Source organism: Oenanthe melanoleuca, chromosome 3, assembly GCF_029582105.1.
Source record: "Oenanthe melanoleuca isolate GR-GAL-2019-014 chromosome 3, OMel1.0, whole genome shotgun sequence".
Lineage (NCBI taxonomy): Eukaryota > Metazoa > Chordata > Aves > Passeriformes > Muscicapidae > Oenanthe > Oenanthe melanoleuca.
The window spans coordinates 58487929-58508502 of record NC_079336.1 but is presented as its reverse complement, the minus strand read 5'-3'; the positions used below and the strand labels follow the sequence as shown (position 1 = coordinate 58508502).

Below are 20574 nucleotides of genomic sequence, written 5' to 3'. Positions count from 1 at the left end.
GAGGTGGTACAGAAGCACAGCTGGGACAGCCCGTGACAGATCACCCATAACAAATCATCTCTGAGCTGACAGCGGCTTTGGAGCCACAGCTGCTCTTGTCATCGCTGGGAGGAATAAAGCTCTACACAGTCAGCTGCAGCTGGCAGCCCTGACCCCCGCAGCAGCAGCGAGACAGACTCATCGCTCTCTCCCTGTATCTTTGGAGATGAATCTTCCCTGCATCTATCCTGCTTTGAAGAGATGTGAGGACAAGAAAATAAAACGATATTTAAAATCTCTTTTGATCAGATTTGAAGAAGAATCTCTTGTGAGGTGATTTCAAGGACAAAGAGGAATGCTGATCACACCTGTTCATGCTCTGTGTCTCTTAGTATGTCTGGGTTTCTTCTCTCTCAACTGTCAGGTTGAGAGCAATGGAAAGACTGAAATGGGAGAATAACTAGATTGCCTGTCCTATATATATATTAACATTTTATATGGTGTTTCACTGTGATTATTGACTTTCAAATGTCAACTACACTTGGAATAATAACTACCAGTGGCATTTATTAAGTTAAATATCCCACTGGTATTAAAAGGAATACTACTAAGGGAAATAAAAACTCAACAACTTGTGATATCTAGATAACAACTAGTGAAGACTTCAGACCAACTGCATATTTTTAACTCCAGTGACTTGTATTTTAGTTACATTGGTCCATTAAATAGATCACCATGTTTATTTTTCAGTTCTCACAGAGCATATTGCTGCAGGCGTATTTCAGAGAAAATTTTAAACACAGTGTTCAAACTACATAGATGTATTTTTCTAAAAAGTTTCATAATGTTTGAGAAAATACATGTAATGACATATCCTGCAGTTTTACTATGCCTGTTTTAGGCAGAACACTTTTATTTTGATATTGAGATGCCAATTTCTCTTCCTTTAAAATTCATGTCTCTTGTGAGATACAGTGTTATCTCTCAAGAATAATTAGGATTGAGTAATAATCATGCAAATTTTATAATCTCAAATTTAAAATGTGTGGTGGGTTGACTCTGGATGAGCAGTAAAACTCCCATCCAATTGCTCGCTCACTCCTACTCCCTTCCCTGAAACCAGAGAAAATAAAAAGGACCAGAGTAAACAAGCTCATGAGTAGAGATAAAGACAGGGAGATCAATTCCCAATTAGTGCTGGGAAAAAGCTAGACTTTACTCAGGGAAATTAACTTAATTTATTGTTGATTGGGATAAACATTTGGGCACTGATTTGGATAACAACAAACAACAGACTTTTGGGGAGGGAGGGAGCTTGCCCCACAATGGATCACCTCCCCTTTCTTCAGCCTTGGTGTTCCTCTGCTGCTTCTCACTTCTTTTGTCCCCTCCTCCTGTCTGTGCCCTATCTGAAATATGTTCCCACAGAGGTGCCAGGAGCTGTGCCTGTGCTGTGCTCAGCTGTGTCCTGTGCTGGGTCCACACACAGCAGGTCATTATTCAGATAGGAGGCTACACGATACTTTTCCACTGTTTATCATTCTTCCCTTTCTGAACTGTTGGCTGTACATCTCAAGGGAAGCAATTAAAACTAACGTGGAAACAGTGAAAAGTGACAGATATTTTGGAAAACTTCTCTCCTTTTAGAAGCTGATTATCATCTACGTCCACAGTCACACATTAATGAATGTGTGGCCCTCTAGGTACTGCTAGATCTAACTAGAAACATGCAGAATCACCAGGGGAGGGCCTCATTCTGTGCTTGGGAATCTCCTTTCTCCAGTCAGTCATTTGTGCTCTGAACTACAAAGATGAATGCCCCGTTATAAATAGCATATGACATTTTTTTTTACAAAGTAATGGAAAAAAAATTAAAAATACAGGGTTTTCAGCATGTGTTTGCAGCCCACTGAAATGAAATAGGGTTTTTTTTGTGCAAACCAACAAGTGTATCTCCTATTCAGCCATTTAAGACAACAACTAATTTGCAGGACTTGCACATATTTCTAAGATCCCAAGCCTGGGAACATGTGTGGCTAAATCACGAGCCCACAAGAGACAGGGACTCCTCATCCTCAGTCCCTCACTTCTCCTCTCCTTGTAGGACAGAAAGAAAACTGGACATGCAGACAGTGAAAGAGCTGGAGTGTCTCCAGACAGGTCATTACATGGCTGATGGGAGAAGCAGGACCTTGCCTATTCCTCTGGAGACAATTTGTCTTTGGTCACTGCATGTTTCACACATTTAATTCTGTATCTATCCAAATTCATCGGAAGCAGCCTTGTTTGGAACACTTCACAGAATGGAGAATCCACAACTTCTTTGAGCTTTTTCCAATGTTAATAATTTTCATCATAAAGTCTGTCTTGCTTTTTATACTTGGCTCCAGCCCCAGGCATTACTGCTTGTTGTGCCTTTTCCTGCTAAATTAAAGTGCCTTTTGATACCAGTATTTTCATTCAGTTAAGTTTTTTAGGATAGAGAGAATCATTTAATTACACTTTTCTCTGAAATAAGCTAAACAGACAAATCTCTTGCTGTGAGGCATTTTCTTCAGTTTTTGAACTTTATGGTTTTGCAACACTCTCCCTTCTTGTAAAACAGCTTAGAAGCCTGGCCAGCAGTAGCAGACCCAGTATTTTATCAGGTGAAATAAATTGCCTCCTCCCACTGCCCTACTTACCAATCTGAGGATTGTACTAGCTCTTTTTGCAGGAAGATCTCAGGATTGCTAACATCCCTGACTGAGATGCCTGCTTTAACCTGTTCCTCTAAATCAGTTCTGCAGCTCTTAGAGCTAAATTACTGATTTTGAAGATATGGCCACATTCCTTGCTTCTAAATGCATAGCTTTGCATTTACCTTTTACATTAAAAATGCATTTTGTCAATAATGTTTCACTGCCTTGTCCTTAGTGCTATTCGCTTTTCTGGCAGTTTTATGCCATGCACAGATTTGATCAACCACAGTGCTATATCTGCTTTTGAGCCCTCTTTACTGACAGATCTCTGACAGATCTCTGATTTGTCTCTGCAAAATCCCACCAGAAACACTCCACTCAGCAAGGATTCCACATTGCAGACTACTTTGTAAGACCTCTAATTTCATTCACAGCCCATTTAAAGCCCACCTCATTCACATGAGTTATTGCCAATTTCTTTATTGAAACCCCAGGCACTATTTTATCAAATGCCCTGTGAATGAAATTTTATCTACAAATTGAGGTAGTAACTTCAAATAATAGTGTCAAAGGACACAGTGGGATAAGAACCCTTTTTTTCCTCCAGAATAACATATCACTTAAAAATACTTTCCCATGGTTTACATCCTTATATTCCAGTTTTCAACTGACTCCAGTATAATCCTTTTTATTATTTTGCCTGCATAGCTGGTCTACTTCCTGCTTTTTCCAAAAACATTTTGTCAGGCTCCTGGAATATATCAGACTGTATAAAATACATTTAAACTGCCCACCAGCTGGCTGGAATTCTCTTCAGCCTGCTCTCTGCCACTCTTGATGACAAACTAGTCCAGTCTCAACTCTTCAAAAAAGACTGAAACAGGATGAACTGACCCAGATCAGTTCTCGTTACTATTGCAAGTTATTAACTATAATGAGGAATGAGTTTGGCAGGAGACTTAATTTTGTGCTTGACTTACCCATGTGTTTGAGCATAAGAGGAAGGAAGGTGTTAACTGTGCTCAAGTCTAGCAATATGTTCTCCCACAGTTAGTAGTATGTGATACCATCTTGCATTGCTCAGGGTGACAAAGTAGAGCTGGTAGACTCCCACATTTCTTCTCAAAGTTAGCTCATGTACTTTGTACCTCATGTACTTTGGAGAGAGATGATTTTCTTTAGAGCTAAAACTGCAGAATTGGCACCAGAACTTTGAATCTCTTGATATGCTTTTCTTATGTGAGAATTTCTTTAGAAGCATTTAATTTTGGGGCTGTACAGTATGTTTCAAGCTATAGTAGGTTCCATCCACTTACTGCTGTCCACAAGAGAGAGCTGAGAAGTATTAGAATTATAGTTCTTTGGACCCCAGTTTGTACCAAATCCATGTCCTGGGTACTCCTCGTTGCATCTGTACCATGAGCAATCCAGCACAACAGTTTGCTTTCTCACATCTCAGCACTGCTCTCAAGACTCAAAATTCTTTGATGATCCAAGCTGTCTCTTCTGGCTGCCTGTGGGTGTACTGTCTGCTCCCTCAGGGAATTACAATGAGTATTACTCCTGCTGGTTTGCTGAAACCCACTGCTTTGCAGTCCCATGTGACTTCTGCTGCAGCAAGGATCTGTGTCACTTTATTTTTGTGACATACTATAAGACATTGCTGCAGCCTGCAGTTCTCTGATTTCTGGCTTTCCAAAGGTTATGTTCAGTCTCCACTGCTGCAGTCTGTACCTTTGCTCATCACCTGCTCCACAGGAAAGTCCCCCTCTCAGAGAATTCATGCAAGCCCAATGAATTAGGGTGAACTGTCCTGCCTTCCCATTCCTACCACAGGTGCACCTCAGGAACAACTGCTGTTTGCTTTGTGGATGTTTTCTCTTTGTTCGTGTGGTGTCATGCAAAGCCCCTGCCCACTCTTGCCACCCCCTCCACCCTTACCATCACCAATAGATCAAATTCCTTTGAGGCTCTCTGTGCAACACGGCTGGAAAGCCAAAGTGTTGTGTTGAAGTTGGTTTTATTTTGAATTTTTTTTCTTTTTAATTGGCTCGATGAATACATCCAGGGAAATAAAGAACAAGGCACTAAAAGGGAAGCTATTAGAATGCAACACTGTGGAGCTGAAAAGCTGGCTTATTCAATCACTCTGAGTCAAGCACAGATAACTGTAGTTATAGGGCTTCTCTGTGTCACTGCATTAGAAAAGTCATTGTGAGGAAGTACCTGGGGGGAATATCCAGCTAACTTGGTGAGCTTGCTGCATGTAAAGCTCCTGGGAGTAGCATTCAGCTCACAGAGTTAATGAAGCAAGGTCAGAAAATTCAGATGCTGGTATCATTTGAAGAAGCTAACTTTAATAATGCTTTTGAAGACATCTGTGTTGCCAGATTTTTTCTTTTTTCAGATCCTACAGCCTTTGATAGCTTCAAAGTAATGATTAAGCTTTTGAAAATGGTGCCCTGTCTGTTGGAAACATTTTTTTTGCACTGTAACATTTAAGCTTCACATATTTATCAGTAAAAAATTGATAATTAATATAACAAGAATTATATACATTTACTGTTTAAAAGCATCCTAAACAAACAACATAGTAGTTTACCTTAACATGTTTATAAACTATAAAACATTTGTAAAATTCTATTTCAAACAAAATAATTTACCTGTATTGTTTCCAAACCTCAATGAAATTACGTTATTCAATATTTTTTTTAATCTTCTGTTAGGCAAAGAGTTGCAGCTTGCATGTGCAGAGGGCTGCAGTTTATACCTCTTTGTTCAAGCAGCAGCATTACCAATTGTGACATGTACAATGAGCACAGACCTGACAATAACTGTGACAATAAATGGTGGGGAGGATCCAAACATTCATTCCCAGCCCATATTCTCCCCGGGGTCCAGTTGCTTGGCCACACCTTAGGTTTGCACCGCAGGAAGTGCCTCCCAATTCCAGTGTAATTGTACACAATGCATGCCCACAGGCAGCCAGGACCTACTTCACCTCTTCTGGGAGAAAAGTTAGTGCAGGAAACCAAGGGACACCAAGTATTGCCCACCACAGGATTGCACCCCACGTGTTTCAAAGACATAGGACGAACTCTCCGGTTCTTGGTACTGCATGAGCTTTCCACCTCCCAACATTCCCTCACTCCCAGCAGTGTTAACATCTCAAACAAGACACATAGACGTGTTTCAGATCCACAAACCTCAGCCTCAGGGGAGTATGTGACTTCATAGATGCCTGTGAATCTTGTCTAGGCTTGTGCTTCAATCATCAGGTGCTCTGGCTAAGATATAAAATTGCTGCGTCCCAGTTTAAGTTCAAGCATAAATATGTCTTCAGTGGTAATTGTAGCTGTTCTGCCACAGATTTGATGAGGATTGGGCCACTGATGGGATTAAAAACCTTTTTCCATTGCTACACAGTTCTGTTCTTGAAATGAACACATGCTTTGCACCCTCTGTTTCAGCAATCAGAACCTCTTTCTTCTGCCATCTTTTGGAAATATCAAGCATTCCATGAATTTTGCAGCTTCATTTGGCTAGTGCTAATGGCCTGATGATGCCAACACTTAACTTTCACTTCATTCTTTGGATTAAATTCATTCTGTAGTTACAGAGACTTTGATATCAGCAGGAATCACATTTGTATCAATCTAATGCTGCCAGTGCCCAGGAAATACACAGAGAATCCTTAATCTATGTTGCAGAATAATTTGTATTTTTTGAGGAAATTCCTCCAATGTCCTTTCCCAAGTACTTTCCAACTGCATTCTTTCTGTTGGTCCTTGAAAACATCTTATTTTTTTACTTGGATGTCTAGTTATGATGTTTCTATGCAGCTGAATCATGTCTAAAACAATTCTTCCTAGTATCATTTTATTCTTCTTCCCTAAATTTACAGACTTTAATATTTTATCAACAACATCAGAGAGGAAATTGGCTGAGCAGAAAATGGATTAACAGCATCTGCCTCATTCGCAGCACTGTGCCCTCAAACTTTTCTAGCAAAGTATTAACACCCACCTGATATTTTGAAGTCATATTTACTAACTCTTCATGAGTTATCTTAAAGTTAATCAATTAAATCATGGCTGTCAGTTGCATTGTATGATTACTAATTAATTCATATAATTATTGCCTAACTTAAAAGTCTTGAGAGCAAATTCCATTGTACATCTTGCTCTTTGAATTTCTTCAGCTGATTACTTCTCAGTTGCATGCCACACTAAGATTCTTCCACAAGAACATTGAGATCCAATTTAAAGACTGATGACTTGACATCATCGGTTGTCAAAATAATTTTAATCATCTGTTCTTTTGATGAAATTGTTTTTAACTTTGTGTCTTGCACTCAGGAATCCACACAGTAGATTAATGCAACACTTTTTGGCACATCATAAATATTGATTTATCTTAACGAATTCCATGTTCTAATCTTTCAGACCTATCCAGATGCACATCTAAGATCTTTCTGTCACTGGCTTGCCTATAACTTCAGAGATGCCAGCAATCTTTCTATGAGGTTGTTAATTTTTATTATCTTTGAATAAATATATTTTCTTATGGGATGGGAATTGCTTTTAGTATGTAACATCTTCTATTTCAGAAGATTTAGACATGAGGCCATCATTCTCACCATCTCACCATCTACCACTGTATTCTGATTCGTTTCACATTTATATTCACACAGGAAAAATTTCCACAAAAAAAACCCCCTTTGATGGCCACTACCTTTCTAGTGATGATGTTGTGGATGACCATCATTGTGGATTTTGCATTGATATATCTGAACACAAGTAAGCTGTGCTCATGCCTCCACTCAGGAGATGTTTTTGTCCTTACCTGACATTCCACCTCATATGCTATTGGTCCCCCACCCCACGACATCTTCCCAGAAACCTCTTCTTTATCAGTTCTACTGCTTTGCTCTTTGGAGAACATTTTTGTCATGCAGAAACTGCAGTGCTTCTGATGATAGTGCCTCAGTCTGTGTCCTTTTACTCTTGCTGGAATCTAATTGTGGATTCTGGCAGTTCTCCAGATGATGCTCTCTCAGTTTATGGCCTGCCTTTCAGGAAAGGGAATGAAATCTTGTGATTTCAATGAGGATTATTTGGGCAAGCTTCGGTCCATTTCCCCGCACTTCTTGTCATTCCATTCACTTTTATTGTTTTCACTTGGTTTCAGAATTTTTCTTTTTTTTTAACATTTAATTTCTTTAGTTTCTTCTCCTCTCTCTTCGTTTACCTTTCTTCCCTGATTTCAGGATTTAGAGTAATTTTGGCAAGTGTTGGTCTTTTTCACTGCCCCTCATTTCATCGCAGTCTTTTCATTGTAGTCACTCAATTTCCAAATTTTCTGGGTTTTTTTAATTGCATTTTACTTGATCATATCTCCTTTCCAGAGCATTTGTTAGACTTTGTTCTCTGATTTCAATATTTTATTCCCTTTCCTGAAAGAAAGAAATACAGAAATTCCTGAAAAGAAACATATGTGCTGTGGGTTTTAGAAAGATGTCTTCTCTCTTTTCATACTTGTGGTTTTTTGACACAAATATACTAAAACCTGTCTATTTTTTAAACTTCAGATAAAATTATTAGTGTCATATAAATATTAGCAGTGGTTTTATGAACAAAGCTGGAATCTTGGCTTTCGAGACCCTCTAAGCCATACAAATAAAACCTTTTAAAATGATGCAACAAGCCTGAAGTTTATTTACAAACTACAAGTGACAACATGTGCTGTTTGCCACCTCAGATGACACTAGCTGCCACATCAGCTCAATGACAAAAATCCTAAAGTATGTTCATAGATCTGATGAAAACAAGGATGCTTCCCTCATTAGAAAAATCATAAATGATACAGAGAAGTCACTTAAAAGCCAGATGACTTCTGCAGATGAGACTCTGCATTTGGCTGCCTCTCCATAAGGCAATTAGAAAACCCCATGACATTTAAATCATCTTTAGCATCTTCCTTTAGCTATAACTGCCTTATACAGACTCTTCTATAAAATAAATATTCTTTCAGGTTACAAAAAAAGTTAAAAATCGCTAGTGGCTTTGAAAGAAAAAAAGAAGAAATTAATCTCAAAAAACTGTACAACAAAGTGAATGACTAAGGTCTTGTTTTAAGAGAGAGAATATTGCCACAGAGAGCATTGAGGAAGGAGAACAAAGAAATGTTACTTCCTGGAGTTCAAATCTAACTTTCCTCCTTATCCATGGGGAAGTGATAAATGGAAGAAAATGTGGAACAGCTGGAAAGGATAAAAGTATCAGGAGATGCAACAAAGCAAAACATTCCCCCAGATGAATAGATTTCCCTTTGATCTAACAAAGATTTGAAATTTGTCAGTTTTAAACAGAACAGAAAATGAGGGTATGCAATAGACATCTATAATGGATAGGAGCAAGATGAAAGGTCTGAGATGAATTGTGATTGGTATGAAGTGCTTCAGGTTGTAGGGTTTTTTTCTGATCTTGTACAACTCTCTCACAACTAGGTAATTACTTAGCTTCCTATCCCATTAAAATTGCATAATGGAAGCTGGGCTGCTTTTGAAAAAATTAGCAGTAAGTAACGATTGCTATTTTATTATTGATAGTTATTTTGGTAGGAATGCCAATATAAAATGGAATATGCCATTGCTGAGAGAACATCTACAGCAATAATAACCTGTCTTGGTGAAAAAGTTTGTGATCTAGCCAGTAGTTATTAAATTGTATATATGAACTTAATTATATGTATAGTTGCTGTATTGCCAGCTTGTCTTTTAAAAGCCCTGGATTAAATTTTGTTCCCTCAGCGCCTGCACATCCTGACCTCTACAACAGGCAGCAGTAGGCATAAATCACCCTTGTGTTCACTCAAATCATTAAAACAAGATTGCACTATTATCAACGACAACCACAATCATATATAAATAAATAAATGCTATTAATCCCTCTATAAGGCAAGAAAATAATCACAGGAACCTTCCTAGGGTATTTTCCTAAAGGTCTAAATTTTTGTTTGCCGCAGCCCCTGTATCTGATAAATTTTGCATTTGCATCACCTGCTATTTCCAGGCAGGCATGTTTCAGTAGCTATCTCCCCACAACAAACCACCTCCCCAGATCTGTTTGCTTCCTTTCATGCCTCCTCTCTCTCCAGAGCCAGTTACAGCTCCAATGTTCTTTCATTCATATTTCTGTTCCAACATGTGGAGAAAGTTGATGTTTATTTACAAACTGCAAGTGACAACATGTGTTAATTGAGCTGGTTGCACCCAGCAGAAAGGGGCATTCCAAAACCGACCTTCTGGAACAGCAAACCAAACTGCACTTGCTCAGTTCCCTTGAGCAAAGCAGATACAGATTGTTACTGTCACTGAATCAATTACCAGTGCTGTAGCTGCCGGAACACCCCCAAATTAACACAAAAAGGGCAGAGAAGCAGATGACGACTACATCTCAAGTCAATATTCTTCACAAAGAAGGAAGAACCAGAAAACTTCTGGAACCTTGATCTAAAAGGAAACTGAGATAATCAGCTCAGCTCACCTGGCCAGATACTAATTCAGGTAAACACTGATACTATAGCCAAAGCAAAAAAGCAAAAGGCCAGAGCAGAGTGCCATGACCAGAAGCTATATTGCTGTTCTTTCTCTGTCTCCAAACTTAACAATTAATTTTGTAATTTCTGCATTTTAGTAGAAGTTCAGTTTGATCTGAAAACTCATCAGATAACCCTGGTATATCCACAAGCTGAGCTAAGGGAGATTTAATGAACACTGACAGAGCCCCAGGACTCCTTCCCAGAGCTAGAAGAGGACTTTTCACAGCTGCAGTGCAAAGCATTCAGGTATGAGGATGGGAGCCTTCCCTTTCTCCTCTTCCCAGAGCCTGACACTCCAGGTTTAGAAAGGCTGATGTACAATGACAATCATTCACAGTGAAATTCTAGGACAGCGCCGTGTTTTGTCTCCAACAATTGCCATTTGCAGATTCCTTGGGATGAATCACAGTAGAGTAAATTCACATGGTATTTCCCCTAATTCTCTCCCAGCATCTATTTTTAGCTCATGGAACTTTCAACTCCCGTGATAGTTTGCTTTGTGTGCCAGTGGATCTCTCATTCATATACTTACCCAGTCTTTGAATTCTTGTCAACTCTGTGTATCACAGCACCCTTTGGCAAAGTGGCTTTGGCTAGTCACCTCCTTGAAGAACCTCCTCCTTTTGTTTGATTTTCTGCCCCTCTAGTATTTAACTTTATTTTCATTTTATAGTTCTTTGTTTTTCTGCAGGAAGAGACAAGCTAATCCCTATCCACTTTTCAACACTATCTCTTCTGGTGGCTCTCTAGCAATTCCTTCAGGCTGTTTCTTTTCCAGGGTGAAGACTTCTAGACTTCACACTAATTCCTCATGTAGAGGTTGATTTGTGCCTTCTGCTGCACTTCTGTAAATCTTCTCTAGAATCTCCCTTTTCTGTGACAAGGGGAACAGCACTGCACAGTGAAGTGCAGTAAACTGCAATTTTATACAGCAATCCTGTATCTTTTGCATTGCTGTCAGCTCTTTTCCCAATCATTACCAATATTTTAATTTCCACTTTTGACTGCTGCTGAGTACCAACCTAATGTTTTCATAGCACTATCTATCATTCTGTCAAAAGGTCTCCCCTGAGTAGCAGAGATCACAGTTGCAAATGTGAAGTTAGGATTGTTTTTTTCCCCCCATGTATCACTTCACATTTACCTGTGTTGTGTTTCATCTGCCATTTCATTGTCAAGTTTCATGAAGACTTTCTGAGATTCTTGACAAGTGGCCATTGCTGTTATTTTGAAAAATTCACATAATCAATAAACTTTGTAGCTCATTGTCCAAACTTTTTCTAGGCCACCTATGAATATGGTGTAGAGGTGAGGACCCAGCAAGCAGGCAACCTGGATCCATTATGATGATCTATGCCAGGATTTTCTCACTTGTGCCATAGCTGGGATGTTTATCAGGCACGGTAAGGTACTTCACCACCTTTTTTTTGTTTTCTTTGTTCCCAAAATGCTTTTTTCTTTAAGAAACCAGAGAATAAACACTAGCCATCATAACATTTGTTGCTAAAGATGACAGGACAGAGGAAATCCCTTGTGGTGATGTTAAGGTTTTCAGTTTATCAATGACAAAATGAGAAGTACCACAATCCCCAAAAGAAATGTCTTTAAAAAGGAAAGCAAGCAGGGTAGAAATACCAAAAGAACCCGCTGATATCCAGGCAGATAGGAACATTACCACCACAAAATCCTTGCCATCCAATCCTCCCATGTGAATGGTACAAGGTATGATGGGGCTGGTACATGTGCCACATTCAGTAGAACTTGTGGGTATGGTTCCTGAAAAGAGAAAGCGTAATGGCATCTGGCTGGTTATTATCCAGATTGTTCCAACACAGATTTGTCATCTGCTTTTAAAGTATTTAAGGTGCTTGACAAGATGCAGAGTGCAACAGAAACAAATCAGCAACTTTCTAGTCTGCAAAATTTTATTAAGCAACAGCTGGACAACTCTTACAACTCCAAATCATCAAGGAAAAATAGGGCAATCAGTCCATCTCTCAATCATGTAGACAGTAAAGAATCTGGACAAACCACACTTTTATAGGGAAACCAACAATACTTTCTTAGGCACCTCCTGCAAAATCTATTACACAAGATACATAAAAGGAGAGGCAGATCAGGGTAGTTTTTAAGTACAATGGAAACCAAGTATACCATGGCATATTCAGGAGAAAAAAAAAGGAGATTAAAAAAAATATAATTGAAAAATAGTCTAGGTAAGTAAAGTTCACAAATGGTGTGCCAAATTTTCAAAAGCCTTAAGAAAAACATGCTGGGCTTGCTCACTTAAGAATGCATGCACCTGCATGACTCTATGCTCATTCAATTTAAAAGGAAAATTTTAAAAAAAAAGCAAAACAAAAAAAAAAAAAAAAAAAAAAAAAAAAAAAAAAAACCCGAATCACTTTCAAAGTTATAGTACCAAAATAATGCATTTATAAACAAATGCAACTCCCCTTCTTTTTCAGGAAACACTACAGTGCCTTTTCAGTCGAATGCATCCCCATGCTATTCCACAACACCATATATTTTATCTACAATAAACAAGGAGATCTTGAACAGACATACCCTTCCCCAAACACGCAACACACAAACAGAAAAAGAAGCAGTGAATGCTGAAATAGTGAAACAGAAGTGAAAAGCAACCAAAGGGAAAAAACAAGTATCAAGCAAACTAAAGAAACAAAGGGTAGAAAAGTTCTGAACAAACAGCTTCAAACAACATAGGTATGAATTCCTGTGAAATACTTGAAACTCAGGTGTCTACACACTGTTCCAAAATGTTTCCCTTTTATTATTACTTTAATCTTTATCTGTATCTTAAGCCATCTACTTGGCCAGTCAGATAAAATTCCAAAAATAGATAACCTTTGTCAGGATTTAGAATTGCTGAATCAGTCCATATTTTAAAATTGTAAACCAGAGGATTAAGAACAGACTGGCAGGCTTTGACATCACACCATCTAATTTTTTTCATTGGACACTCGTAGGCAAATATTTGGTGCTTTCATTAATTTAATTTTGTCTCACAAAATCATCTTTTATTGATCCTGTAGTCAGCTCTGTGTTAGCAAACCAGTACACTTGCATAGTGCTCCCAAACAATCAATTTGCCTTGAAACACAAATTTCTCGTTACTGATTCATTTGCAAAATCAAAAGCTAAAGGGTGAAGCTTTTAGTTCTCTCAGCAAGAATTGCTCAATTTAATCTTATTTCATTCTTTTCTTTCATTAATTGCTTTTGCCTTAAAAATTTTCTAGATGCAGCAACAATCAAACCGCCCAAAGAAACTCCTGATACATCTTCAGTGATTTCAGGCAACAGGGAAAGCAGTCTTTTCATCTTAAAACACCTCCGTGGGACTTTTAAAGAAAAAAAATTAAATAAATACGAAGACAAAATAATTCACATAGACCATTGTTCACAAGTAGTAATTAATTTTATTCCTTTGAGAATGGTGCATATAAATCCCAATCCTGTAAAGAGGACCTGTGGTGCCTCCCTGCACACTAGTCCTGAGGGCAGCAAGACTCTAAACTGGTATTTACTAATGAAGGTTTATGCCTTGAAGGGAAAGAGACATGAACTACTAGGATTTTCTCATTTTTGTAAGCAGTATAACTGACTTGCTCTCTTATACTAGATAAATTATTACGCCAATCTCTAAATAACATAAACAGCTTGCCCTCCTGTCCTGTGATGGAATCCTAGAAATGGAAATAAAAGTAAAAATTCTGAATGACTACTCCATGGCCAGGATTTCACTTCTAGCATTCTTCAAGGGGGATTATACTGAACTAACAGCCAACACGGCTGTTGGCTAATGCTGTATAATTTCCTTCAACTGATGTATGGATCACACTAGTCATCTTTACCTTATAATCACACAGTAATGGGGAAGTACATTTTGGGCTGGATTCTGATCTCTTATGTATCTTGGTGTAACCATGTAGTGAGGCTGGAAATTGGCCCTCTATCAGCATGCCACACAAGGGTCTCATCTCTCACGAATCTCTAAGTCTGATTTACTGGTCTGGAGTAATTTGGGCCCTGCAGACATGCAATTTCTAAACTGCTGCTCAGGGAAACACATTCTTGATGAAAATTTACGGTCTTCTCTCCCCTTTCATTTCACCAAATCAGTTCTTGCACTTGCTGCTCTTTTTATATGAGGATGTAAAACTCTTCTGAGAGGTAACAGGGCACCAAGGAAACATAGGATCACACACATCAGGCTGCAAAAAGCAAATGCACAGAAATTGTCTGAGGCAACAATCAGGCAAGCTCCAAAATCTGTTTGTAATTTCTGAGAGGACACTAAAAAGACACATTAAGGAAAGCCTGGATCTATGAAAAGTTTAGGCTGAAGGCTTCAGCAAAATTAGATATCCTTGTCTGACACCTGTAGACCTTCATGCATCTTCATACAAACATTGTTTTACTTGTGGCTGCATAACAGGAAACTTTTGTGAGATGGACCTGTGTGAAGATTTACTGATATTCAGGCAGCCCATGGCACATGATACTTGGTCTCTGGAACTGAGTGCAAAATTGCTAATGTAGTAGTTTCTCTTTTTTTTCCTGTCACCCCCCACCTTCTCATAGTTTCTTAGGATGTTGCAGAAACATTAATTCTTAACGTTTAAAGCTAAAAATTGCCACTCCATTTATGCCAAATTTTAAAGATAAATTTTTAGATTCTGTTCAATATCTATTTCGAGGCTATCATCATTATTTTTTTCAAAATTCTCAGGCTTTTGGTTTCATCCCTTTGCAACTCCACCAGAGCAGATTCTGACTTCAGATGGACACCGTGGCTGCTGGCTGGCAATGGGGCTCTCTCTGCCCAAAGCTGCTGCAGCCAAACTCTGTGGCAGCTTCATGCTGCTCTTGGAGCAGACCTAGAAGGATGAGTGGAGGAACACCTGCTCCAACAGGTCTCCTATGGAGCATTCTTGAAGAGGCAAAGCTGCTGCAGGCACTGTCAGGGCACAGCTCCATGAGCTCCATGCAGCACCTGCCAGAAGCATTGTGGCAGTGCTGGAACCAGCTGAGCCCAGCTGAAGAAAGAGCATTGTTAGGCTGAGCAGAGGAAAATGCTTCTACTGCTACACTATTCCTTGTGCCTCAGCTTATTCTGAGCTAGTTTGCTTGTACCTCCAGCTGGCATTGAACCATGCCATACCCAAACCCTACTGAACTAGTGACCTCCTTACAAACAACCCATGCCATTATACCCTCTCTCACCACATAACCCACCTTATCTTCTACCTCAAGAAAAAGCAAACCATGCCTTCCATTTTTTAAGCCACTCCCAACCAAAGTATAGTTACAAATTAAGAACGAAAACAGAGGACAGATTTCTGCAGGTCCCAAAGAACTCACCTAGACTCTTTGTAGTCTGCACAGTTCTCCATAGCAAACTTGTTTTTAGCTGCCAAAAAATACTTTTGCCTGCATTATGAAGTTTTTGCATGTTATCCAGCAAAACCAGGTCTTTCTATAAGCACTTTTAATTTCTTGCAGCAAAATTTACCTGCTAGCAAACAATTGCTTACAAAGATGCTCTTTAAATATAAATAAGTGTGTATAACTCACTGATACATAGTAATAAAATAATCCCTAAATCACTCATTACATTATGCAAGAAAAATAATTCATTTTTTGGACATTAAGAGGAAATCTGCATTAAATTATCTTTAAAAAAACACTCAAACTCCCTAAAGAAAAATTAAACCCAAACTAAAACAAAACAAAAAAACAACTCAACAGAAACAAAACAAACTCCCTAGACTATGAAAATTATTGCACAACTGAAAAAAATAAGCTTTGGAAAAAACATCCTTTACTAGTAGAAATTACCGCATGTATGAAAGAACTAGATATTTCTGAACACTTTGCTACATTCCTCCTAGAAGAACTTAAATTATCTACAGAAAACTGGGTTTTACTAACAAAATGGAAAATGTAACATCTACCTTTTGGCTGAAAGCAATAGCAGTCTTCATGGCTTAGGTGAATAATCGGGGATATTCTTAAATTTGTTTCCTATATTGTATCTCAATTGAATATAAAATTACTTTCACTTGTTCTATGTATAATTTAGGATCCAATTGTACAGTCAGATTTCTATGTATTTACCATTCTTTTCATTAAAATTCTACATATTTTAGAGTATTTTCTCTCTCAAATATTGGGGATTCCCTATATAGTAAAATCCTTAATTTAAAAGACTTGGCTAAATTATTTTCAAAAAGATAAAAAACTATCATATCTTATAGAATGTTTAGACAAGTAAATGGAAAGGATGTTGAAAATAGAATTTATTTTCCCATCTTTTTGGTAATTATTCCCCATTCTTTGCTGGAGCAGAAACCAGAGCTCTTTCTATGCCAAGGCTCTTTGTGAGTGCCATCAAAAGGATGCAGTCATGACCTGGACTAATTAAACCAAATTACGAACTCTGTTACTTGTTTTATCGGTTTCAATTCTTGGTTCTCCATTAGAATAAAACTACTGATAACTGGAAAATTTTGGCAATGAACAAAATGAAGAGGATACTGTTCTCTGGAAGGTTAAAGAAACTGCAAGCAGAAGTCCTTACTTAGATTAGATATTCTTCAGAAGAAAACATTTCCATTGTTTCCACATCCTAATAATTTCAGCTGGTTGTGTTCTTCCAGCTGAGTATTTCTGACACATGACTAAGTGGCTCTTGCCTCAGCAAGCAAACAAGCCAGCTCTGGTATGCTTCTTGTCTTACAGCGTTCACTGTGTGCCTGTCAAACACTAATTAGGGTACAGCTGGTTAGCACAGACCTTAGGGCAGGTGAGGCCTCTCATCAGCCAACTTCCCTCCTTGTGTACTGGAATCAGTGTACTAAGAATTCAACCTACTGTTTTTACAGTATATAACTCAATATAGACAAAGTGCTTAATAGGGTTTCCTCAATAAAAAACAAATGACATTTTTAGTACAACAGGGTCTTATGTCAAATGTTTCTCCAGAATAAATCAAATGCAACATGTATCTGCCCTACTGCTACGAATCAAGAAAAACAAAGAGAGAAAATCACACATATTCATCTTAAGTTATACTGAGTTTTTCAAGTAAAGAAGCTAAACTGTGGATGAAAGATAAAGCAGCTGTTGACATCTCAACCAGCAAATCTTCCCCTTGAAAGTGGGCCCTTGACTTCAAAAGATCAATTGTTGAAAAAAATGTGCTGTGATGTTTTGTAATCTAACGTCCAAATAATTATATGAATAATTTTGGTATTTTTGGGGTTTGTGTATTACTGGTCAAACTACTTCCATATGAAAACATATTCTGTAGCAAAATGCTGACAAGAAGGAAAAAGTAAAAGCAAATAAACACGTGCACAACACATGGACAACAAAGAAACTCTTCTGTGCAAGCAACCTTCTGAAATGTTCAACAGGTCTGCATGTGCACCAGAGAGAACTGCACAGTCATACTACTGTTATTAAGCTATCCTCTGTCACACTCCATGAAGACACTGGCCTCCTACTCTTAGCTGGAGCAAGTAGCAAAGTGGGTGACAAAAGATATGATTCTGTCCAGTTTTTCCTCTCTCTTTCAACTCATTTGTTCTCCAGCCAGCCATTATGTTGTTTCCTTTAATGAATTTGTTTCCCTGATGAAATTTCTTCTTCTAATGACTTGCTACACTTCAGTCTCTTTCCTAATACAAGCACTGTTGTAGAACTTGATTGATACTGATCGCTAAGAGGACACTGGGTCTTCTCATTTGCTGGAAAAGCTTTGTTAACATGGTGTAAACACATTGAAACGAGGAGCAAGCACAGGCACGGCCTCAGAGGTACATCTGATCACACTGTACCTCTCCCAGCTACAGGCCAAATCACAGAATACTGATGAACAATATGAACAAAAAGCAACACTCATGATTATTACCTCTCCAGTTTTCTGTCACCTACTGACAGATGTTTATGCCAGTAACAAAAGAAGCAATGCTTGTAACTATTTGCTCCTCTGTCTTCTGTCACCTCCTGAAAGATGTTTATCCCCCTTAACAGAATATGAAACAAGCAGACATCAACTTCCTTGACATAGTGAGTTTTTAAACCCTGGTTCTAGCCACGACAGAGTTAATTTTTGCAGTAGCCAGGAGAGGGCATGGCTAGAATTCAGAGGTTATTCTATATCACTCCCTATCATTTTCTGGGGCTGTGGGAAGGGGTCCCATGCAGCTCACCGAGTCTGACTGTGGCAGCACAGTCAGGTACTGGCACAGGCTCCCCCGTGGTGAGCACACACGTGTGAATCCTTTGCCTCTCCTGCCCTCTGTTATTAACATTGCTGCTGTTACTGTTTGTTCTCTCATTTCACTGCTGTTAGCAGTAAATCGTTCTTCTCTCTGCCTGTGATCTTTACCTTTTGTGCCTCCAATTCTCCTCTCCATCCCACCGCAGGGAAGGGAAGGGAAAGGAAAAGCGGAGGGAGCAGTGAGCGAGTGCATGGTCTGGAGTGTTTTGGTGGGAACACTAAATTGGAGAATACCATTCCTAAACCATGACAAACACCCACTCACAACAATGTTTTCTCATTTTCTGAGTAACACATCACTGTTAATAAATTAAACCTTTACCTGCATAAGCCTCCTTGGAACCTCTGGTGCTCAGTTATGAGCAGATATCAGAGAAGAAACACATGTCTTCAAGTATTACAGCTTCTTTTCTTTTTTTAGTTTTTTGATGCTATCACTGATGTTTTAGCAGTAGAAGTACAAACTGGACCAGAAAAAAAGTCATGTTCCCTCTTTTAAAAAGAATAGCATGAGGTAAGGCAGTCCATCAGAAAGAGCAGTCTGTTTTAATCCCCCCATGAGCTTACATCAGCTACTGTAGCACACACAGCAGAACCACCACAACAAGCCAAAAGCCACACTTCTCCACGTAACACTGAATGGTTCTCAACCCTTCGCTCTTTCTGACACCCAGCACAACGCTTGAAAAGAAAAAGAAACCGGAAAACAAACAAGCTAACAAACAAACAAACAGAAAACAGCCCCCCACCCTCCACCCCGTGACTGATTAGAGTTAATGCCCTTCTGGTGGGCATCAAGAGACTTTTCCAGTTTTACTGCCTTCTTAACTCCCAGGCATCTCTGCACACCTAAAGCAGGCTGCCCTGACATTTTCCGGTTTGGACTTCATTAGTAGGTTAACATTTTCCTCTCTCCAGTCTCTGCTTTTTCATTTGAGGCGTTGAGTCACATTAGCCAGAGCAACAGCAAAGGCTTGCACTGCAGAAAATGGATACTGAAAGTCCAAAATATAAGCATTGCCATCAATTCTTCCAAACTGCATCACCTGGGAAGCAGGGGAAGAGGAAAAGGAAGGGAAAAGAGAACAAGGTCAAAAAAAATGAACCACAGAAAAGCAGACAGAGAAAAGAACAAGAGTGAAATTTTTCTGCTCCTTTGTATGAACACCTCCCCTTCCCAGTTAATATGATTGGAGCTACAGACAGAATGGGGTATGATGCCAAAGAACAGTGAGAACACTGTACTTTTCATCTGTATAGGGTTTTTGACTGCAATATTTGACTCCACAGAGTAAACTGATAAAACATGCTAGACTGCATATAGCATTGCTTTAAGTAGCTTGTCACCAATTACTCCAGCAGATGTGGGTACAACAGCATCACACTTCCTGCAGGAAAATATCAGCCTCTCCCTTGGAAATATCCTACCATCAACCCATCAGGAAAACAGATTTTGTTTTCAAAGAAAGGAGCTTTCAGGGAAGGGGAATAACCAATTTCCTCACTCTAGTACTTCATAGCTGATAAGGTGTTTATTCTCTGCAGTTCTGTTTCCCTCTGCATAAATATCTTCACTAGCACATAATTACAGCAAGAATGAATTAGCAAAGGGGCTGTGAGAGCTGTTAGAAATTCAAAAAAAGCAAAACTAGTCAGGTTGTTCATTGCTCTTCCACAGAGAATATCTGAAGTTTGGCCTATTATTACTGTTTTTTCATCTGCTTCATTGGAAATCCAGATTTTATTTCCTCTACAGTGAAGATCCTTGAGCTAGAATGGGGACTGACTGTGCAAGTTAAAGCAGGCTTTGTTACCTCCAGCAGGAAAAAACCATTGGTTGGGTGGTTTTGCACAGCTGCCCATGGGGACATATCCACAGCCATTTAACTGAAGAAGAAAGGGGGTACAAATGGCTCTGATCGCTGCCTTTGAGCTGTTGTCTCATACAAGCAAAACCAAAAGACTGGCCATGCATGTCAGATACTTAAATCAGAGGAAG

General features: G+C 38.9%; 1 protein-coding gene across 1 annotated transcript in view; it reads right to left on the bottom strand.

The window, feature by feature from the left end:
* Window positions 1-12175: 12175 nt before the first annotated feature.
* TULP4 (TUB like protein 4) overlaps window positions 12176-20574 on the bottom strand; it is a 149417-nt gene continuing 141018 nt past the window's right edge. Inside the window, 1 exon segment of the mRNA XM_056486944.1 lies at window positions 12176-19621. Coding sequence (XP_056342919.1) covers window positions 19505-19621 — 117 coding nt within the window. The 3' untranslated portion in view covers window positions 12176-19504.